General features: G+C 49.2%; 2 protein-coding genes across 4 annotated transcripts in view; both read right to left on the bottom strand.

The window, feature by feature from the left end:
• Positions 1–6: 6 nt before the first annotated feature.
• ptbp1a (polypyrimidine tract binding protein 1a) lies at positions 7–12,073 on the bottom strand. Of its 3 annotated transcripts, none has more exons than XM_062469713.1 (12): positions 11,989–12,073; positions 10,517–10,570; positions 10,013–10,043; positions 6,622–6,682; positions 6,280–6,452; positions 5,633–5,779; positions 5,078–5,257; positions 4,329–4,439; positions 4,024–4,201; positions 3,124–3,204; positions 2,681–2,835; positions 7–1,029 (listed from the first exon to the last, which is right to left on the bottom strand). In XM_062469713.1, exons 1-12 carry the CDS (start codon positions 11,994–11,996, stop codon positions 949–951), a joined length of 1,260 nt encoding a protein of 419 aa, XP_062325697.1. In that variant the 5' UTR covers positions 11,997–12,073; the 3' UTR covers positions 7–948. The 3 variants fall into 3 exon arrangements, with proteins under 3 accessions (XP_062325697.1, XP_062325699.1, XP_062325698.1); XM_062469715.1 differs by having other exon boundaries at positions 3,124–3,195; XM_062469714.1 differs by having other exon boundaries at positions 10,013–10,040; positions 11,989–12,033.
• A 3,080-nt stretch (positions 12,074–15,153) lies between these two features.
• palm1b (paralemmin 1b) overlaps positions 15,154–23,433 on the bottom strand; it is a 14,534-nt gene continuing 6,254 nt past the window's right edge. Inside the window, exons 2-6 of the mRNA XM_062469381.1 lie at positions 22,564–22,606; positions 22,183–22,263; positions 18,311–18,426; positions 18,132–18,202; positions 15,154–17,833 (exon numbers count right to left, since the gene is read on the bottom strand). Of these exons, the coding sequence (XP_062325365.1) occupies positions 17,439–17,833; positions 18,132–18,202; positions 18,311–18,426; positions 22,183–22,263; positions 22,564–22,605 (705 nt within the window). The 5' untranslated portion in view covers position 22,606 and the 3' untranslated portion in view covers positions 15,154–17,438. The remainder of the gene's footprint in view (positions 17,834–18,131; positions 18,203–18,310; positions 18,427–22,182; positions 22,264–22,563; positions 22,607–23,433) is intronic.

The following is a 23,433-nucleotide window of genomic DNA, read 5'->3' as shown; positions in this document are numbered from 1 at the left end:
AGGCAGTTCTGATTGAGCTACGCTAATGTCTACGGTGATAGGAAGACACGCCCAAAAGTACTGTACCTACAGGACTCCTACAAAATGGCCTCTTTCAACCAGGAGAAAAAACTGGCCAGGAAAAGATAAATATTGGACTGATGATGGAGGATGATTTGGAAAACAGGACTTGATAGGAAAAGGATGAAATGTAAGTAGCTTGTTTCGATTCGGGTTAGGTGACAGTCTTCAAATCGAGAGAATGTGAAGAAGAAAAAGTCTGGATTCTGATTGGCAGACAGACAGGGGGCGTTCTAAGCTAACAAGACATGCGGTTGGCTAAACATGCAGGGACCCTACGCCAATGGGAGGACAGCAAACAGCAACGAGAACATGATACAACATCCTCCCACAGCCATGTCCTTCTCCAAATGACCAGAAAGATGCAACATTTACACTCCCGACCGACTCTCTGAATGACTAGGGGGCATCTGGTGGGATATTTTCCATTAAGCGATGACAGGGTAGCGCCACGATGAGCGCCCATGCTTTAATTAGGGCGAGAGAAGAATAACAAGCTCAGGGCTTTGATCCGTCGTTCCTCTTGCCGTAAAAAAAGATTATTCTTGGGTACGGCTGTAAAAGCCAATTGAGATGATCTTGTTTTCACGAGGATGCTCGCATTTCGCCAAGTGGAGCTTCTCTTGGCTTTGAAGTGTCCTGACGTGTGCTTGTGCTGTGGCCCCGGGGACACGGGACCGCTTTCGGAAATTGATTAAATGCTGCAGCTTTCCGTCATTTCCCTCAAACTCTCATCAAACAAAAAAAAAAAATTGCACTCTCTCCCCCTCACACACACACAAACCCCACATCAAGCGGAAAAGGGGCCATACAAACCCCCTCACAGCTCTGTGTTCTGATCCGTAAACAACAACCACAACAACAACAACACAAGCCCCGCCCACCTGGTCAGAAGGCACAGTGGTAATAAAGAAGATGAAGGAATGATAACATACCGAAAAGAATAAAGAGGCAGTGGGGCGTAACGCTCTTTAGAGACAGCAGGGGGAGCAGCAGGGCAGGGGGAGGGGAGAGGGGAAAGAGACGGAGTGGAGGACAGTGGAGTGGAGTCGGGACATGTCCGCAGGCCACAGGCAGCGAGGTCCACAGGAAGGCCACAGTACCATGGAGGGAGGAGAGAGGCGTGAAGGACAGAGGGAGGATGGAGAGAGAGAGAGAGAGAGAGAGAGAGAGAGAGAGAGAGAGAGAGAGAGAGAGAGAGAGAGAGAGAGAGAGAGAAAGAGGGGGGAAAAGAGAGAGAGAACCAACAGGGTGAGAGAGAGGAGAGGGAAATACAAAGATAGGACAGAGAGAGAGAGAGAGGGGAAAAAGGAGGTAGAAAAAGGATTGGATGAATGAGAAGAACAGAGAGAGAGAGAGAGAGAGAGAGAGAGAGAGAGAGAGAGAGAGAGAGAGAGAGAGAGAGAGAGAGAGAGAGAGAGAGGTGGGGTGGTGTGCCAAATGTGTTGTGATTGGTCGTGTTTTGACATTGTCGTTTTGAAGGGTGTGTCCAAAATCGGGGTCAACGGGTGGGGGTGGTAGGAAGGGGGGAGGAGTAGAAAGAGGGATGGAGAGATGGGGAGAGAAGGAATGGAGGGAGGGGAGGAGGACAATTGGTCATGGGGCGTGCAGTCAGTTGGCAAGAGTCCAGGTGAGGGGATTAAAAACAAAAAAGAGAGAGGGGGAGGAGTGGGAGAAAGAGGAGGGGGGAGAGAGAGAGAGAGAGAGGGAGAGAAGGAGAGAAAAAGAAAAAAGGAAGTAAAAAACAAGGTCAGTATACACAAAGAAATGTAGTGCTTCAGACAGTAGAACTGGCTAAATTAAAATGCACTGTCACTATGGGAACGCTAAGAGAAAAAGAAAAGAGAAGATTAACAATGAAATAACAGAAAGGCAGAGACAATATGTACTTTGGATTTAGACATTCCCTTAACTAAAGTTATACTAGAATGCTTCATCTAGTTTGTAGTTTTAAACTCATTAACCAACCTCCCCATCCCACCGTAAAACATAACTCAAAATCATCCCGTACATCAAGTGTAATGAGTTCCATAAATTACATCTACATAATAAAATAGAAGATTCATCTTAATAAAAAATTAAAAATATATATATATATATGTAATGATGACTACAATAATAACACTGTAAACTAAGCATTAAGTTGACTAAGAAAAGTAATATTGTCTCTCCAGCAACTCAAGAATGATTGAACTAAATGGGACAAAAATGAAGATATGAAAATGGTAGATAAAAAAAAGAAGTTAGTTTCTGGATTAAAAACAAAAACGTTTTTCGGGGGGGGGGGGGGTAAAAATTCACAGTGAACAAAGTGGCAGTGAGGAAAATGCAGCAGGCTCGGTCAAACACAGGGAGATCTGAGAGAGGGAGGGGGCAGGTCTAGAGGGGGCAGGTCTAGAGGAGCCCTCAGTTTAAACAGAGGACACACAGGGGGACTCGTGCTTTGCTCGTCTCTACCTCCGTCACACGGCCTGTAGCTGAGAGAGAGAGAGAGGGGGGGGGGGACCAGGAGGCCATATTGGGCTCTAAACAGGAAGTGGATGATGCTGTGGGGTTACAGTGTGGGACTACATTGTCGTCCTGTGCGACTAAGTCACGTCGGCGCAGTCGCGATACTGACCTCTGGGTTCAGGTTGCTGACCAATAGGACGCTGTGGCCCCCAGCGCCCAGCCCTGATAGGCCGAGGCGACTGGCAGCCGCTGCGGCAGCCGCCACGCCCCCGTGGCCGACGCCCAGCTGGGCCAGGGCTCCGGGCATCCCAGGCATGGACAGACCTGACGCGCACACACACACACACACACACACACACACACACACACAGTATCACAATACATTCTAGATGCACATCTAAGAAAAATGCATAGACTTAGCTAAAACACGTTCATTAAACTTAAAATACAAAAAATGCGTTATGCGTTATAAATAGTTGTATAACTAGGGGCGGGGAAGAGTGGGAATGGGTGCGGGGCTGGTGTGAGAAGGGGGCGGGGCTGGTGTGAGAAGGGGGCGGGGCTGGTGTGAGAAGGGGGCGGGGCTGGTGTGATATGGGGGCGGGGCCTGACCTGCTGCTGCCTGCTGGATGGCGAAGGCTGGGGGGAAATGGGCTCCTCCATAGGGAGAGGCTGAGATAATACCTGGAGCACCTGGGAAAAGATGGGAGGGAGGAGAGAGGCAAGGAGAGAGAGAGACAGGGAGGAGAAAATGAAGGAACGGGGGAGACGGGAGGAGGGAGACGGGTGGAGGACAGACGGGAGGAGGGAGACGGGTGGAGGACAGACGGGAGGAGGACAGACGGGTGGAGGACAGACGGGTGGAGGACAGACGGGTGGAGGACAGACGGGAGGAGGACAGACGGGTGGAGGACAGACGGGAGGAGGACAGACGGGTGGAGGACAGACGGGAGGAGGACAGACGGGTGGAGGACAGACGGGTGGAGGACAGACGGGTGGAGGACAGACGGGTGGAGGACAGTCGGGTGGAGGACAGACGGGAGGAGGGAGACGGGTGGAGGACAGACGGGAGGAGGGAGACGGGTGGAGGACAGACGGGAGGAGGGAGACGGGTGGAGGACAGACGGGAGGAGGACAGACGGGTGGAGGACAGACGGGAGGAGGACAGACGGGTGGAGGACAGACGGGTGGAGGACAGACGGGTGGAGGACAGACGGGTGGAGGACAGTCGGGTGGAGGACAGACGGGAGGAGGGAGACGGGTGGAGGACAGACGGGAGGAGGGAGACGGGTGGAAGGGAGACGGGTGGAGGACAGACGGGTGGAGGACAGACGGGTGGAGGACAGACGGGTGGAGGACAGACGGGAGGAGGGAGACAGATTCAAAAAGGAGAAAGAAAAGAACTTATCAACATCAACAGGCTTTCCACTGTGGGCGACGCGTCTGAGAGCAGGTGTGTGTGCGAGTGTGTGTGTGGGTCCGTTTGTGAGCCAGTGTGTGTGTGTGTGGTACCGAAGGCTGCAGCCATGGCCTGGTGGTCTATGGAGGGCTGGGTGTCTCCTGTGGGCAGGTCTGGTCTGGTGTAGTCCCGGCTCTTGTCGTTGTTGTAGCGCACGTTGAGGCTGGTGAGCTTGGAGAAGCTGATCCTCAGGGTGCAGCACGCGTTGTAGATGTTCTGGCCGTCCAGAGACTGGAGACGCACACACACACAGCAGGCACATTTAGTACGCAAGTTATATTGTGAGTGTTGGGGAACTTTCCCTTTCGAGCAGAGAGCAGTAGGTATGTTTAGACAGCGTCTCGGTTAGCAGTCTTACTAGTTTGGAGTGCTGTGCAGTCATGCCGTCAGCGTACTGGACCAGAGCCTGGAACTGGTTGTTTTTGGTGAAGGTGATGATCTTCAGAACGGTGCCAAACTTGGAGAAGATCTGAGGTGAAGAAAACGTTGGTGTGGCCGTGAGAGACAAAGAACAATTGTTACAGTGTTGGTGTGTGTGTGTCTGTTTGGGTGTGAATGAAGTAGACACAGTGACAGAGAGAAAAAGAGACAAAGAGTGAGAGAGAGCGTGATAGTGACAGTAAGTGACAGTCCATAAGCGTGTGACAGACAGTGACAGTGTGTGTGTGCGTGTGCCAGACTGTGTGACAGTGTGTGCGTTTGACAGACTGAGGGACAGTGTGCGCGTGTGTGTGTGTGTGCGCGTGTGACAGACTGAGGGACAGTGTGCGCGTGTGTGTGCGTGTGACAGACTGAGGGACAGTGTGCGCGTGTGTGTGTGTGTGTGTGCGTGTGACAGACTGAGGGACAGTGTGCGCGTGTGTGTGTGTGACAGACTGAGGGACAGTGTGCGCGTGTGTGTGTGTGTGTGCGTGTGACAGACTGAGGGACAGTGTGCGCGTGTGTGTGTGTGTGTGCGTGTGACAGACTGAGGGACAGTGTGCGCGTGTGTGTGTGTGTGTGCGTGTGACAGACTGAGGGACAGTGTGTGTGTGTGTGCGTGTGACAGACTGAGGGACAGTGTGTGCATGCGTGCGTCAGACTCAGTGACCGGGTGTGCGTGTGTACCTGATGCAGCACGTCCAGGGTGACGGGGTAAAAGAGGTTCTCCACGATGACCCTCAGCACGGGGCTCTGGGAGCCCATGCCCGCCATCCCCCCCATGGCCGCCGCCTCCCCTGGCATGGGCATGCCCCCCATGCCCCCGCTCTGCACCGCGTTGACGGCCTGCAGCGCTGCCTGGGCCCGCTGGGACAGACAAACACACACACACACACCTTAGCATAACATCATTCCAAAGCGACTTTAGCATTTCCAGAATGTTCCAGCCTGGGGCTATCTGTGAACCGTTCACCCGTGTGAAGTCGTGGGAGCATGTTTGAGCAGCGCGGCTTCAGGCCTGCCCTGAGACTTCAGCGGGGTCCCAGCCGAGAGCTCGCCACCGGCGACATTGGGTATTATGCGTGTTTGATGTGGTCGTCTCGGGTACCGTGTGCGATGTAGGTGTGCGACGTGGGGTCGTTCAGTGTCATGTCTCCGTTTGATGTGGAGGCGTCGGGGTGTGCCAGACACGGAGGTCTTGGCTGTGCATGTTCGGTATGGTGCGTGCGTGAGAGAACATACTACTTGGTTGGGGGAGTTGTCTGTCTTCAGTTCCTTGTGTGTGGAGTACTGCATGTAGACGGGGTGGTTCCTGATGACTGGAGTCACTGATGAATAGTAACTAACCATGGTCTGGGCACACTCTTCGCTGTTCAGCTCCAGGAAGGCCTTCAAACACACACACACACACACACACACACACACACACACACACACACACACACACACACACACACACACACACACACACACACACACACACACACACACACACACACACACACACACACACACACACACACACACACACACACACACACACACACACACACACACACACACACACACACACACACACACACACACACACACACAGTCAGCACTGCAACAAACTCAGAAAAAGACCCTTAATTCCCTTCCGTTAAAAGGTTATGAAAAAGCTGCATATTCACGTCCTAATAACAGAAGCCTGCTCTTTCCGTCGCTAACCTCCTGCGCTTATCTCTCTCTCCATCAACCTAAAGCCCAGGGAGTCCCGTCTACCTGCTTGTCTCTCCCTCCCATCATCACGCTACAGCCCAGGGAGACCCGTCTACCTGCATGTCTCTCCTTCAATCCTGTCTACCTGCTTGTTTCGTCCATCACCCTACAGCAGACCTGCTGCCTACCTGGTTCTTCCCCTTCAGCATCAGCAGGTTGGTGACCTTGCCGAAGGGCAGGCCCAGGCTGATGACCTCGGCCTCGTTGATGTCGTTGGGCAGCTTGCGCACGTGGATGACACGTGACGGGACCCCGGGGCTCCGGGTGTCACCTTTGAACTTTTTGCTGTCGTTGCCATTGGCTGGGAGAGGGAACAGTCACACACGGTAAACAATGGATGTGTGGAAGGTTACATTCTCACTGTCTTTCTCTGTTACACACACACACACACACACACACACACACACACACACACACACACACACACACACACACACACGGTGCAGACAAAGAAATGACCCATCGCATACCTGAGCTCATGATATAGGGCCCGTTGGATATGCAGGAAGAAAACAGCTCGTCTGATCCCCTCTGCAGAGAGAAAAGAACTTTGAGGTGACTCCTGATTAAAATGGTGGGTCAGGAGGGGAGACGGGGTTCTCCAATTACACCGGGCTTGTATAACAAGCACAGTGGGATTCTATTACACACACAGGGAAGATGGAGGACACGCACAGACACACACACACAAGATGTAGGACACACACACACACAGAGCCCTGGAGCAGCAGGTGGGTGTAGAGTCAGGACAATGCCCACAGCCGGCCCCTGCTCCAGCTGGCTGCCGTGTTTTCATGAAGGCCCACTTAGACACAGGCCCGACTCACTGCCTAGTCACGGGGCCTCTCGCGAGGCAGGTGTCCCATCAGCCTATCACGTGTGGGCTGGCCCGGGCAACAGGGTGGCCGAACACCGGGAGCCACTGGGCCCACGAGACCGACCAAAAGCAACAGCCCTCTCCTGTGGTAGAGAGCCAGGTGATACTGCTGTAGCCTTTGGGTGGGAGGAGTGTATGTGGGGGGGCAAAAGAGGAAAACAAAAAGCAGAACGAGAGATACGGGGGAGGAGGGGAAACGACGTGATGAGGGAGGGAGGGACAGAAGACCGCGAGAGAGAAGTCGGCTCTCTCGCGAGGCAGATATCTCTTCCCCCTCCCTCCAGTGGACAGCAGCAGGGTTTATAGAGCTGCTGGGAGTGCTGCAGTCTGTCCGCAGGAGTGGGGGGGGGGGGGGAAGCAGTCACAAGGACTGAAGCTCGGCAGCGGAAGCCCTCGACCGCCTCCCACAATGGAGGTCCTGTTTGCCCCGAGACTGGGGGCCCATTGTTACCCAGGAGAGGCGCGAGTCATATGGAGACCCTCTGCCGGGACTCTGGAGCCTTCTGTTTGCTCGAGACCAAGCGGGAGCGCAGCCCGGCTTGCCATTCCCACTCCGTGCAGCCTCGCGGCTCCAGGTGAGAACGCCTGCTGCTTCCGCGACTCTATTGTACTGTGAGGTGCTCTGACGCCGGTGCATGTGCACGGAGGAGAATAACACAGAGTTGCCATGGGGACACAACATTGACTGTGACAGCGGTAGGTCTATATAAAACCTCTATTGGAGTCCAGATTGCTGCCTCAAGAGAGGCAGCCAGCTTAAAGTCTATATGAAAACAATTCGGCAGCACTGCAATCTGGGCTGCAGAGCCAGGAGAGCTGGTCCAGGTGATGGGTCTATTCTCCCCTCACCCTAGTCCTCGTAAAGCTAGGAGCCCAGGAGAGCTGGTCTAGGGGACAGTGCTGTTCTCCCCTCACCCTAGCCCTCGTAAAGCTCCTGGTGAGCGGTCATTTTCTAAAGTGGCCATGAAGACAGGGGACCATAAGACTTGCAAGCTGCTCTTTTGGTGTGTCCATCATCTGGACGCAAGCCCGTGTCCTAAGTGGACGCTTTGGGGCCGGCCTATCGTCTGGACTTGGGCCTGCTTCCTCCCAAAGACTGCAGGCCATTGTTCCACATCAGCACTCCACCATCCCCCTCACTTCCTGGTTCTAATTATATCTACACACAGGGCCCGGCCAGGGCAGAGAGAGGAGGGGGGCATAGCAAAGCGCGACAAGCAGTTGTGGTTTGAAAGTGGTGGGGTTTGGGGTGGAAAGGAAGACTTTGAGCCAGAACTGATGACTAAACCTGGGGGAGAGAGGGGTGGGGGGGAAGAGGAGCGAGTGAGAGAGAGATGCCATCGTTAAAGACATGACAACCAGAACAGGCCCGGCCCTATAAACCTGTCTTACAAGTACTCACTCCCCCCCCCGGATCCTTTGTTTGAACAGCGAGCTGGCAGGACGCTCAATAGCTCTGGATCCTAAAGGAACCATGGACACAATGGCTGCTCCCCCCCCACCCAGGACAAACAAACACCTTCCTTTCATTGAAAACCATTGATCTCTTCTGTCCTGGTACTTGATACTGTAGGGCTGAGGCATGGCCCACGGGGGCCGTATTTGAGTTAATCCCCTCACTGCGGTTAGAAGGGCTTTACATGCCACTGGAACGGGGGGGGGGGGGGGGGGGGGGGAAGAGGTTTAACGTATCCTCCAGCACGGCTCTCTGGTAAAGAGAAGCCCGGGGAGTTTGCGGGTGGAGACATGTTCTGCTGTGTCGCACAGCCGTAGCTAAGGGGGGGGGGGAAGGGAGAGGGACTCGTGGGGCGGAGCGGTTTAGAGGTGGGGGGGAGGTCTGGAATGTGACCGCGGCATTCCAGACACTCCGCCCAGACGGAATAATTACAGATTCCAGAGAGGCAGAGCTCCGGAACCCCAGACCGTCAACGCGTCGCGCGGAAAAAAAAACGTCTCGCTAGCGAACGACAACAACCGAGAGCAGGAAAAGCGGGGGGAGAGGCCAGATGAAAAGAGCGCTTGTCTCAGGCCGGCCTCCCTGCTTCGCGGAGGTGACCTACATTATCGCTACCTCCACTCTGAAGATACACGGTCAGAAAGAGAAAGCCGTTTGGGTTCTGGGTGAAGCGCTCGACTGTTGCAGTGTAATGATAGGCAGGGGGGGCGTGTGTTTACATTAGAGAACAGAGACCTTTGACCATGAGGATGACGCGGAGTGTTGGGTTACAGCCCAGAAGCCTGTTTAATAACACGGCTGTAGCGTGCTCGCACACACAAACTACTTTTGTTCAATAACTTAAGATGATTAACTGAGCGTCTCAATTGGTGACGCGTCTCGATTTCCAATTGGTGACGCGTCTCGATGGAAAAGGATACTCCGTTCATGTTGAAACAGGAACACGGTGTGATCATAGTCCCTTTCAGTGGGATTTTACTCGACAGGTAATAAAAGTGAACAGGAACCGTCAACAACAGGAAGTTGTCTTACCCAACCGACCTGGAGCCGTCTACAGGGCTCTCATTTCCAGACACCAAACTGAATAAATCATCAAAGAAAAACTCCTTAAAAAAAAAAACCCCCAAAGGTAATCTCGTCGTTTCTGCACAGAGCCCTTTCGCAAAGCGCAGAGCGTAAATCCAGACGCGTGTCGAGCGAGTGCTCACTCCCCAGGAAGTGTTCGCCGGGAACGCCAGACAGACACGGACGCGTTTCCCCGTCCGCGGCGCCTGGTTCACATCCCTGCCGGCGGCTATCGTACACCCCTACCGGGTAACGTGCGCCCAGGGGCAAAACGCCACATCGAACCCTGTGCCTCCCTCCGCACAAAAAAAAAACTTCTTTTTACAGCAAGTCCTAGTGAAAATGTTAACTTTAGGTCTATTCCTGTTTTTCTGTGTGCAATAGTCCTTTTATAGTAGCGTGCCCATTGCGGCCTCCCACATGCATTGCATTTAGGATGCACAATAAATAAATGACTGCTTACCTTGGTGCCAACTGATATGTCATGAACACTGCTGTGAAAGAAGAGAGACGGTTCATTATTATTTCACGTGCGACATCAGGAGAACGGACACGACTTAATGCTTTCTATGCGCCTCCAAAACCAGGAGGCGGACATAAAGTAGGTACAGACACACAGTTCAAACGGGTCTGACTGACTGAGACTTTCTCTGAGCTGAAAATGCTTGGCCATCAATCCTGAGCAACCAGGAAGCTACACAAAAAAAAGTACCGTTCAGACAGGAAGTAAGCACTGTTATAACAGCATAACCAACCTCTCCTACACTCACTTCCTTGACTAGGAATCCCTAGCTGGGGGACATGACCAGGCTAGAGAACATCACATGAGGAGCATGGGTAAACATGGCCAGACACCAAGGTGCATCTGAATGAGTTTGAACAGTTTCTCAACAGAACGGAGTTTCAAACATGGCCAAATTTATAATTTTGCTACGGTGTTCCAAAGAACAAAGAAAGGACAACTTACTCAATCTCAGTGACGTAACCGGCTCCCAGAGGGTACAGATCAGTGTCTAGGCGGCTGCAGGGAGACATGGAAGTCAAACTAGTGAGAAACACGATCGGCTCAACACAATACCCGCCTAAATAATTGAGTTGCGTCCCTTTTTAATCTACATAAAAAACAGCTAGCAAACCAACAGGTGTGGGCGTAAAAGACCGACCTGGCTGGTTGATAGTCACTTTTTTTCTCCTTTGTAAAATAAAGTGTGTTACCCAACTAGCTTTGGTAGTTGGTAATGTGTGACCATTACCAACTCGTTCACCCAGTCATAGTTTCGTAGATTAAATTAGCAGAGAACAGTGATCTCCAGCCCTTCGCCAAACACTCGGGGGCCAGAATGCGGAAATGAGACGGCGATCGAGCAAATTCTCCTTTGTGAGATTGAAACTCAAAAAAGTTTACTCCGGTTTATGTGCGCGATCTTTACAAAGCGCCCTTGCGCTACATTTTTTCTGTGGCCTTTCCGTGTCGATTTTGGTCCAAAACAAGTGAAACTGAATTGAGGTGAATATTTTCGAAGAGTAATTCACGCGTTGTGGATCGATCTATTTCCTGGATGGGAATCACTTGGACTTGATCTCAGTGTCGTGTGGCTACGCATCTCTCCACATCCTAAAAAGCTCATTGTTGGGTGAACCGTGGACGGTGTTAACTTTAAACAGACATTGCTTTACAATTAACACATTCGTACATATTTTCGACTTACTACAATTCTGAGAATATCATTGAATCAAAAGATAAGAAAAAAAAAAATAGATACATGCGTACAACGCGACTTGACCGAGGCGACCGCGGGGCACCACTGAAGATAGTTAATATTTCCCCCTGATCCACAAATGTATTTAGTCCATTTAAATATGGCCTGATCGGTTACATGGATCGTGCCCTATATCATAACAAGTAGACTAACAGTTAAGTCACTGAAGTACATCAACTGGTTAAAAAACTTGGGAGCTTTTCACGACGTGGAAGAACCCGCAAGACATTAACTTTCGTTGGATGCTAGCTAGTAGTAGCACTAACGACATCCTAGCTAGCACACCCTAGCTACACAAGCGAACTCATCGGAAAGCGGTGAAACGTATACAACAAACTTCACATTCGTTCCTCTAACTAGTTATCATTTAATAACATAAACAGGGATCAGCGAGTGAATCGAGAAAACACATTTGAAACCCTCACAAGACAACCACAAAAGTAGTTATAACCACGATCCAGGGAATACTCTGAGCCCGTGAAAACAAGACCCTTCCACCAACTGTTGAATCCATCGAAACAGTTAGAGCTCCAACTCTACATTCTTCATCTCCATTTTTTTTTTTTAAACATAAACCACATACTGACATAAATGACCGAATGCTTGCATGCAGATTGCTTTGATCTAAAGTCGAAAATTGCAGTCTTTGTTATCTTAAGACTGGCTCTTTCTCACTTACCCGTCCATTGCACAATACAATCTGCAGGTCTGGGGAAGGAAGGTACCAGAGCGCCAGTTTTGCTTGGCTGTCTCAGGACGTACAAAATGGCTGCAAACACGGAGGCGGACGCTGATTGGTCCACCTACGTCCAAGAGACCCAAAAAGGCGGGCCTTGACATCTTTTAGGGGATTTGATTGGATAATATGCACATCAGTTTAGCAGGAATTTCAATCGAAAGCGACTGAAAAGGGGGTGAGACAAAAAAGTACTCCAAGCGAAACTTAGAACAGCTTGTTCACTAGGAAATGTCTCTTTATTTAAAGAGTCCGTTTAAAGAGTTTTCAGTGAGAATTTATTTTAAGTTTGGGACTCGCATTGCATTCAATGATCCAAGTGCAGTGTTACTACTGCAGCTAGATGCTATTTGTTTATTTTGCTCAGAATTCCTACCGCATTTTTAGGATAAAGTACACCTAATTTGCCAGCAGGTGGCAGTATTTTACTGTTACAGTTTTTTACAGTCGCTAGGACACATTTCTCAATACTTAAGTCACATTTTCAAAACTATTCACACAGTGAGCACAACAGAAGTATATTTGGGCTAAACTGTGGATCATTTATCATTGTTTTGGCACAAAATGCATTCAATGACTACATCTTTCAAATTACATTCATTCTTTTCTCACTTCGACACAACAACTGCCAAAACTCTATGTACCTACGGGCCAATTTGCACATTTACATTTAGTAGACGTTCTTATCCAGAGCGACTTACAGTAAGTACAGGGACATTCCCCCCGAGGCAAGTAGGTAGGGTGAAGTGCCTTGCCCAAGGACACAACGTAATTCTTCACGGCAGGGAATCGAACCGGCGACCTTCTGATTAGTAGCCCCACTCAGCCATCTGACTGAAAGCACATGCTTACATACTGGTTTTCAAAACTTAAGCAAGCAATAACATAATACAAAACTGAATAAGACAGAAATGTGCTACATTTCTACAGTAATATTGTAATGAAATATATTTCGAATCAAAAAATTAAATGCTATAAAATGATCTCTACGGAAGGGTTGTGCTAGGTGAGGAAAGGGATGCAGAGAGAAGAAATCAGCCAACATTTGTATGGGACAATGTGGCATTTCACCACTCCCGTGCAGTCACCGAGTGGTTTGCAGCCCATCCCAGAATGGTGTCACTTTTCTTCCCACCTTACTCTCCATTCCTCAACCCCATAAAATAATTATTTTCCTCATGGAGGTGGAAGGTTTACTGTATGACCACCATCCACATGATCAAATGTCCCTCCTGGACGCAATGAATGCTGGATGCCTGGACATTGCCAGGGATGGATCTGGCATGCCAGAAGATTCTTTCTTAGGTGTTTTGCCCTAGATGACATAAGATGTGATGTGGATGAGAACCTTTGGCCAAATGCAGATCACAGTAGCATTCCTATTGTATCTGTATCAGTGGATGGTGTGTATACAAATTCTTGTATTCTGGAATTAGTGGGGGGAAAAAGAAAGATATGCCTACAACATATTGAAGCATACTGCATCATGTCTGATTCATTCCAGTAACATATATTGCAGTGAATTCTAAACAGTAGAGAGGTGTCCTTGTTTTACATAAGAAAAACATTGTATAATGCTACCTGTTGTTAGTGATTTTTAAGTCATTGTTTTGTGGGTGACAAAGTATGTTTGTTGGCTGTCAACCTTTGCTAGTGTTATGGAAGAATGAGTTGATTTGAGACATGTATGAAGTGATTTGGTAGTTTTAATGCATTTTGAATGTGAAATTAACTGCTGTGCCGAGCTGAAAGTTGGTTAGGAGAACTGTGTGAAGACTTTTTAAAGTATTGAGAAATGTGTCCTAGCGACTGTAAAAAACTGTAAGTAAACCTCCAGCCTGCTTCATTTTTTTTTTTCTTCACATTTATTTGATTTGAACAAGCATAGGCAGTAGCCTTAGAAATAGTTGAAGTGTTCATGTCTAATGGACACGTGTGCTATACTGAGGGGCGTAGGTTTGTTTTCAAATGTTAGTGGACATCTTTTTAAAATGTATGTCTGAGGATGCGGCCGTTAATACTTTTCTCATTAAAAAGTGGGTGGGTGGACACATGTCCGTCCCCATGTATAATGAAACCTACGCCTTATGTATGAAGAACATTTCGTGTGCACGTACGAAACATATAAGCTTTGTGTGTGGTGACCTATGTGCGTGACCCGTGATCAACCCCGACTCAAAGACGTAGAGCCTTCGCCGGCAGACTGGGGCATCAGTCATCTAATTTTCACCATGTGGACCTCCGCAGGAGAGGAGAGACATTCTCTTTCGAGAAACGCCATCACTCAATCTCCCTTCTCCTCTTTCTCATGCATGTCCTCAATTTTCTTCTTTTTGCTTGTTTATCTCTCTTTCACACTTAAGTACGGTAGGTGGTGCGTACCAGTGCATCATGCACAGGGAAATACTCAAATAAAATAGGAAAATGGTCATACGGCCAAGCCGATGAGAGATTTTAAAAGAGTGTGTGCGTGCGTGTGTTTTGAGGGAGGGGGGAGGGGGGGGAGTTTATACAACTCTACTTGATTAGGCATTTTGCGTCATTTGTGCTGATGGATTAACTCTCTAATCGTCGTGGTGGGATAGCCTACTGACTTTTTATTAAGCCATGGACAAACAAGATTCAACACTGTTCAACATGCATAATCAAACTGTTGTCTGCCATTGGATTTGCCAATCATCCTTCTAAGCACCAGCAAGCCTTATTAAACATAGACTGGATAAGCTATAAATATAATGTAAGTCTATTTAGGCTTACATATTTTGCATTGTAAAAAAAAAAAACGTCTTGGTTTTTGTTTTGTAAGGCTGCATAGGTAACCTGACTGTGTGTTTCAGTCTTGCTCTGCATACTGTCTCTCTCGTTCTGTCCTTCTAGTACTATAGAAGGGTGTGTGCTCCCCTGCAGCCCTCCCAAGGAGACCCCAGACACAGAGAGGAGAGGCTCCATTAGCCCCACAGTAATGCTTTTAACCCCTTAGGAGACACAGGACGCTAAACCACTCTCACCATTAGCACTGCCTGGGATGGCTGCTATCTGTGTGTGTGTGTGAGTATTTAGCGTGTGTCTTCTCAGCATTATTTCATCAAACAAGACAACATCTTATGCAGAGCTGAAAACAAACAGTAATTTTTATTAGAGATTAAACATTTGGACGACCACAGAATAGATGAACAGGCCGTTGGTCTGACACAGGGCTTCTCAGCTCCGGGACCAGTGACACCCCCAACTGCTTTGCCAGTAAACTCCGGAGTTAGAGACACAAGACCATGAGATGAATGTGTGGACGTAACTAACATCCGGAGGTGAATAAGTGGTGTCGTTTGGTACGAAGTAGTGGGCATACCGTCAGTGTACCAAGCCTCCTCTCCTTCCAATGCTGTCCCCCACCCATTTACTGCTCATTCTACAGGGCATACAGGAAATCCTCGCGGGCAGTAGGGCGTATGCCTGAGTTTCACGTAGTCCACCATCTGGTGTGGATCCTAGTGTTTGGGTTGGAGGAGGGGTGATGGTGGGGCGGGCCCAGAGCTGGGAAACCCAGGGCTCCCTAGCCCAACCAATTGAACCTGACAAAAGGCACCGACAATACACAGATGTAGTAATCACATCAAATACAATGCTGCCCTTATAACACAGGGGGGCCAAATAGAAACCATGACAGTGAACAAGTCAGTTACACGAAGGTTGGAACTGTACATCGGAAACACACGGCTGTGTGTGGAGGTCTCCCGCTCTTTTAGACACAAGGCAATTTTTCTCTGGTGTTAACCACAGGGCAGTAGAGCGACAGTAGAGTCCATTAGGAGAACGACAACAACTCGGTCATAGTAAGTCCCTCCGTCCCTCGAGCTGGAGGAGGGAGACAACGAGCGGAGAGCGAGAATTAGCACCAACCTCGGGGGGGGGGTCAGTCAGTCAGTCTTACTGACTGACTGACTATTTCAAGACTGACTGACTGACTGTCTTACTGACTGTCTGACTGACTTACTGAAATACTGACTGACTGTTTTACAGACTGGCTTACTGACTGGCTGGCTGGCTGGCATGGTCTGCAGCCACAGCTTCCAGAACTAGAACACCAGAGGGTGTCAAAGCTAGATTACCTCCCTGGTTGGTCAGCAGAAACCAGCAGTGAGTCATGAGGACACTGTCTGGGACTGGGTTTGTTTGATTCGTACGGAAATGAAAGATGCAGGGGGGGGGGGGGGCAGCTCCACCCTCCACGGCGTCCCAGTTAAACCCGAGATTACATTCATGAGAAAAACAAGGGAAACATGATGGTGCATGGACCTGTCAGACCTGTTCATGCAGTGGTACCTCCTCTTTAGACGGAACATTGACATTATTGCTGACACAACCAAACTGCTCAGCGTTAAGAAGCGTTGCAGGGATGGGTTGACTCGCGGTGACCTTTGATGCAGTGTGGTTCTCTCTTATGAACAGGGCCCAAGCACAGGTACTTACAGGTACGTGTTATGTTGTAATGAAGTGTCATTGTGATGAGCCTCTGGGTCAGCTTCGTATTTGTGACAACCGTCAACAGTTAATCATATCCCTGTGTAAAGGCTTGTGACAACTATAGGTGAGGACAGGAGTTTAGACAGCACTTCTTCTTTTTTTTATCCTCGTGATTTTAACTGAATATGGTAGCGCTTACAAGCTTTCATGCAGATAGTGGTTAGAGATGATTCAAAATCAAACCCAAAACAAATAAATACACACTGTAAAAAACATAATTTGATATCAATATATTAAAATACTATTCAAAATTATATCTTGGAGACATTATCGTATTATGAAATAGATTGATAAATAGTTAGATACACAGAGGAATTTACATATGCGCCTGTGTCCTTCATATTTCATTTGTAGTGACTAAATGACATAGATTAGAAGTTTCCAGACCTCCCCAGATGTAACAGTACAATCTAGAGAGCTGTCACATGTTCTATTCAACAATAACAACAAAATTACATACAGTTCAATAATAAAGATATACATACTGAATACATTATAAATGTCAAGACAGAAAAATAGAAAAATATCAATAGAAATAAAAAGTAAAATACATATCAGAGAAAGGAGAATACTTGAGAATGTTGAGTCTCCATGTTTGTTAGGGTGGCTGCAGATGTCCAGTTGGCTTCAGCGGTTGCCATCTTGGCTGTAGTTTTCTCTGGTGTTGAACTGTTGTTTTTTTTCCAGTCCTATTAGAACACACTCTCTTCCACACACATGCATATGCACACACACACACACACACACACACACGCACACACACCCTTCAAGCCCACCCACGCAGGAACACTCATGCCCAAGCACACACGTATACACACACACACGCAATCGCACGCACAGACACTCCACTCCACACACACACACACACACACTCACATAACCGTGCAACACTTGCAGGGCTGTTTCTTCTCATCCTCCTTCTTCTCTCCTTCCTCTCCACCTCCATTGGCCTCCCCTTTCTCTGCCATGCTTCCGTTGGGAGGCCCCCCCTCCTCCGTGGCCCCGGCCTCCCCCCCCGTCTTCCCCTCCCCGTCCTCGATGACCACAAACTCAGCCTTGACGTTTCCGTCCACGCCCTCCATGCCCAGAGCGGTGCGGCTCTCCTGCTCCTCCTCCACCGTCTTGTAGCCCATGAATACCAGGGTGACGGGGTTCTCGGCGCTGGCCTGGTCCGGGCTGGGCCCCAGCAGCTTGGCCTCCATGCCCGTCACCTCCCTCCTGGGGGTCTGGCCCGCCGCCTTGCTGCCCTGCACCACACCATTCTCACCTGCAGGGGGCGCAGTGGCACAGCACAGGGAATTAGATGTAGGGAGGGGGGGGTTGAGAGAGATAGAAAGGAAGAGAGAGGGAGAGAGAGAGAGAGAGAGAGAGAGAGAGAGAGAGAGAGAGAGAGAGAGAATGTTGGAGGAGGGAAGAGACAGAGAGGGATACACAAGGAATGCGAGAAACAGAGAGAGAGAAATGGAGGGACTGAGGGAGAGAGGCAGAGAGACAGAGAAAAAGAGGTTTAGGAGGAGGAGAGGGAAACGAGACCATGTGATCCATGTAGATGCTTTTAGTGTCACCTCCATTCTCTTGGGCCACGCCCCCATCATCTGCCTCGCCTGTCTCCAGGTCCTCGATTTCCTGCTCCAGCCTGACACACACACACACACACACACACACAGGGGTAACGTGAGATGAGGTGTCTGTGGAGATGGTGATTCGGTTCGATTCGGTTTCGGTTCCCCAGCTGCATCCTGACCTGGTGATGTTCTGCTCCAGCAGTTTGGTCTTCACCTCGTCGTCATGGAGACGCCTCTGGGTCTCCTCCTCCTCTGGCGCGCCGTCCAGCAACCAGCGCTCCCGCAGGGCTTTAGACTGAACACACACACAGCAAGGACTGAGGATGTGTGTGTACGTGTACCTGTGAGTATGTGTACCTGTGTTATATTATATATATGTGTGTACCTGTGTGCATGTGTATATGTGTACCAGAGCATCATAGCAGGAACACCAAAAGGACAGTTAAGGGTATTTGTCACACACACTGCCCCTTGTGGTCACTACAGGTCACAGTCACCGCCCGTCCACCACCCATCTGTCCTCTCTCTGACAGACCCGCTCCAGGTTCCGCTGGGACCAGGGGCCGTGCCAGGGAACTGCCCCTCCTCAGAGATCCACCACCTGGCACCGCTAGAGACCTCGTCCTCTCTTCTACCCTGTCTCGACCTCTCCTTCTCTCTTCCCCTCCATTTTCTCCCTCTCTTTCTCCCACCCTGTCTAAATATGTTCTCTCTTCCCCTTCCCATTTCCCCCTACCGCCTTGACTGCTCCTTCTATCTTTCCCCTCAACTTCTCCCTCTCCTTCCTGTCTTAATCTCTCCTTCTCTCTTCCCCTTGACTGCTCCCATCTTCTCCAATGTCTCTCTTCCGCCCTCTATTTCTCGCATCTTTCTCCCATCCCGTCGATCTCCATCTTTCTTATCCTCTACTGCTCACATTCTCTCTATCTTGCCGGATGAATTTTCACGGTGTGCAAATGAAACCGTTTCAGAGTGTAAAGACCATTGTTTTAATTCTCCCTGGGTGTCTCTATGGTTCAGCCACACTCTATACTCTGTATGAGGACCCACAGACCGACTGCAGCTCTGGTAGCCAGCTTTATGTGGATTCCTCTCCAGTGATGCAACAAGAATTTCCAAAGCAAAACTCCCTGTTTCTCCCCCCCTGGCCCCACCCTTCCCTCCCCTTCCTCTCTCCCCACCTCCCCTCCATCCCTTCAAGATATCGTTCCTTCTTTTGTCTGTCCATCTGTATATATTTTTCTTTCTCCCCTGTCTATTCGGTCGTTCCCCTGCCCGCCTGGATGGAAGCCTTTACTGGTCTTTATCCTGCACACTCACTAACATTGATTTTTCTCTATTTCTGCTCTATGACTGTAATCCTACACTCCAGCTACATACTCCAGCTCTTTATCTGTCTCTGGAGTATCAGACCCAACCCTAACCCTCCCCCCCCTTTCTCTCTCCCTCTCTCCCTCCCTTCCTCTCTCTCTCTCCTGTTCTCATTCTCCCTCCCTTTCTCTCACTCCATCCCTCCCTCCCTCCCTCTCTCCTCCACCTCCCACATGCAGGCCGGCTGCCTGACGTCACTGGATATCCTCATCAATAGACACACCCATACCATACTCACACACGCACACACACAAACACACACACACAGAAACACACTCACACGCACACACACACACACACACACATGCAGCAGAAAACAGCAGCCAAAGCAGCAGAGCTCCATAGCTCACGTCTGCCACATTGTTCTCTGGAGTGAAACCTGCTAACTCTGCACACAATGGCCCTAGCCATAATCTCTCTCTCGCTGCTCTTTGTCGCTCTTGCTATCTCTCTTTCTCTCTGTTCCACTCTCTCTCACACACAGAGATACAAACTTTGCTCGTTATGCTTTGAAATGAAGCATTACAAATCTGACTGAACTTCAGAAACAGGAAAAAACTAATAGTGGATATTTTCTTTCTGGGGATAGGGGTAGGGTCAGTGTGTGTTCCACCTAGGGTTAGGGGTTGTCCAAGTGTTGGGGTTAGTAAGTGTGTTGGGGTTAGTCATGGTGTTAGGGTTATGGTTAATCAAGGTGCTAGAATTAGTCAGGGTGTTAGAGTTAGTCATGGTTTGTCAGGGTGTTAGAGTTACATTTAGTCTTTTTGCAGACGCTCTTATCCAGAGCGACTTACAGTAAGTACAGAGACATTCCCCCGAGGCAAGTAGGGTGAAGTGCCTTGTCAAAGGACACAACGTCATTTGCATGGCCAGGAATCGAACCGGCAACCTTACGATTAATAGCCCGATTCCCTAACCGCTCAGCCACGTGACCCCGCCATCTGAGTTAGTCATGGTGTTAGAGTTAGTCATGGTGTTAGAGTTAGTCATGGTGTTAGAGTTAGTCATGGTGTTAGAGTTAGTCATGGTGTTAGAGTTAGTCATGGTGTTAGAGTTAGTCATGGTGTTAGAGTTAGGCTAGGCTCCATCTGTAGGCGTCACACTGGGTAGTAGCTTAAGGCCAGTGCTTGCATCATCACATATGCCAATTTGCTAATTAACAACAGTCCTGGTATTTCTGTGTTTACAGCTTCACCTTCACACGTGTGTGTGTAGGTGTGTGTGTGTTTGTGTGTGTGGGAGTATGTATAGTTGTTAACCACTGGGGTGTGCATAGTTATATAAACCTACACACTTTATACAAACCTGTATACTTACATAAACCTATAAAAGGTTTTACCGAAATCCTTAAACACCAAAATCAGGATTCAGCTTTTCACACAAGTATGCGTGTTTGCATGAGAGTGTGTGTATGCATTTGTTCATGTGTGTGCATGTGTGTGTTACTCTGGTCTGAAGAATACAGAAGCCTGTGACAATGCAGAGAAGGCTTAGCCAGAGGAAACACATTTGTGACCCACTCCCACTAAACAGGAAACAGCTCCCACACACACCGCACCCCACTCTGACTGGCTTACACAGTACAATCAAACATTTCATACACACACACACACACATTAGCACCAAAATAGAGATTTGGGAGCACGCAAGGTCGTAAGTGCACACACTGACTCTTATAGAAGCCCTTCATCTATGCCAGCTCGATTGTCTGGGGCTGAAATAGCCTTCAGAAGCCCTGTACTGTCCTGTGATACACACTCGGAAGCCAGCTCTGATACAAGGTGTGTGTATTATATGTGTGTACTGAATGTGTGTGTAGTGTGTTTTGCGTGCATGTGTGTGTCGTGTGTTTTGCGTGTGTGTGGATATATATAGTGTGTGAGGCAGCTCTTGGTCTAGGCGTTATCTGCTGGCCATACAGAACATTCCATTACCGTGGAGATAGGGAGTATTTCCATCTCTGTGGTTGTATCAGAGCAGAGGTGAGAGAGAGGTGATGGCAAACACAGACATCCAACAGTTAACTTGTGCATGTGTGTGTGTGTGTGCAGGGCCGGAGTGGGCCACTTTTCAGCCTGGGAGTTTCAGGCCAAGACCGGCCCACCTTTTTTCGTATACCAAACAGGGCCGGATTCAGCCTGCTTTGATTGGGGGTGCAGTGAACTTTTCTGGGGGGTATCATGATTACAGTAAGGGATCGTATTTTTATATTGATACCCTTTTTGAGACTGCTTAACGATCTGAGTGTTAATCAGGCACGGAGTTCACGGACGTAAACATTCGGGGCTTAGCCCCAACCTAGGACGTATGGTTTGATGTGATGCAAGATAGGGTCTTCCACACTTAATGCGAGCGCGCATTAAGTGTGTGGCCATCATTTGAGCGCAAATAGTTTTTTGAGCGTTATGTAAAATAAACATAGCTGTTTTTCAATTGGTAAAACCTTGTCTAGCGATGCATCACTCCGGCCCTGCTCCCATCCACCCTCCCTGACGCGTATCGTTACGGTAGGGCCGCCCGGGCCCAGCTATCGGTAGCCTATCTGAGAAAACCTTTTGGAAAAGACGGGCTATGGACCCAACCAACTCTATTTGGGAGGGGAGTGTGTGTGTATGTGTGTATACTGTACAGTATATACTGTATGTGTATGTGTGTGGTGTGTGTGTATGTGTGTGTTTACCTTGAGATGCTGGAGCTGCCTTCGGTCATCATCCAGCTGCCTCCTCTTGTTCTCAATCTCTGTCTGCTTCTTCCTCTTCTCCTGCACGCACGCACACACACACACGCACGCACACACACACGGCTCTAATTATAAAGTTAGTGAGGAGTATGTTGTGTGTGCTGCTTGTGTGTGTGTCCTTTATGTGGGGAACTAATGGTGTAGGATATGGGGTCTAAAAGGTCTAACAGGCCTGAGAGCCATTTCAGCAGAGGGCTGACCGGTGAACAGGATGGAATGAGGATGTTGTTTCTAAAACCTGCTCGCATTATATTGATTATGTGTGTGTGTGTGTGTGTGAGTGAGTGTGGTGTGTGTGTGTGTGTGATGTACTAGACTTACAGAGATTGCCTGAAGTCTCTCCTCCTGTGACACCTCAGCCATTCTGAGAGAAAGAGAGAAAGGAGAGATGCACAGGGATACAGAGAGAGAGCAGAGAGAGAGAATACACACAAAGAGAGAGAGAGAGCCAGAGAGAGAGACACAAAGAGAGAGAGAGAAAGAGACAGAGAGAGAATATGCCTGAGTTGATTTTCAACAGATTCCCAGTAGCCACGCCCCTTTCCCTCAACCTGTCAGAGCGTGAATCATAGAGAGAGCCTGAAATCATTGGCTGCTATGGCAAACGTGCTGGGTGCATGGCAACAACACCTTGTGTTACAAAGCTTGAGAAAAACGTGAGACATTATTTGTTGTTGTTTGTATCCTCTGCCTGTTTGTTTATTGGTCCAGAGTCTTCGAGCATGTTGCCCCTGGCAATGACATATGGAGTGCTACAGTAAAACTATTTTACACTCATATTGGCACACACACCCAAAACACCAACCACATTAGCATTCACATGGATAGAGAGCCCTCACAGACATCATCTGATCTCCCGCTCCTCTCTTCCCTTCTCACTACCCTTTCCTCGTCTCATTGCACTAGACCTCCAGCTCTATAGACTAACCCTACCCTCACTAGACCTCCAGCTCTATAGACTACACCCTACCCTCACTAGACCAGCTCTATAGACTAACCCTACCCTCACTAGACCTCCAGCTCTATAGACTACCTACCTCACTAGGACCTCCAGCTCTATAGACTAACCCTACCTCACCAGACCCCAGGGATCTATAGACTAACCTACCCTCACCAGACCCCCAGCTTTATAGACTAAACCCTACCCTCACCAGACCCCAGCTCTATAGACTAACCCTTCCCTCACCAGAC

This window comes from Osmerus eperlanus, chromosome 9 (genome assembly GCF_963692335.1).
Source record: "Osmerus eperlanus chromosome 9, fOsmEpe2.1, whole genome shotgun sequence".
NCBI lineage: Eukaryota > Metazoa > Chordata > Actinopteri > Osmeriformes > Osmeridae > Osmerus > Osmerus eperlanus.
The sequence above is the reverse complement of the archived record's forward strand: the minus strand, read 5'-3'. Positions and strand labels throughout refer to the sequence as shown.

Excerpts from the sequence above, each read along its gene's own strand:
- ptbp1a (XM_062469713.1), bottom strand. Across the intron at positions 6,683-10,012 it reads ACATATCAGTTGGCACCAAG|AGGGGATCAGACGAGCTGTT; the intron begins GTAAGCAGTCAT and ends TTCTCTCTGCAG. Across the intron at positions 6,453-6,621 it reads GCCCTATATCATGAGCTCAG|CCAATGGCAACGACAGCAAA; the intron begins GTATGCGATGGG and ends TCCCTCTCCCAG.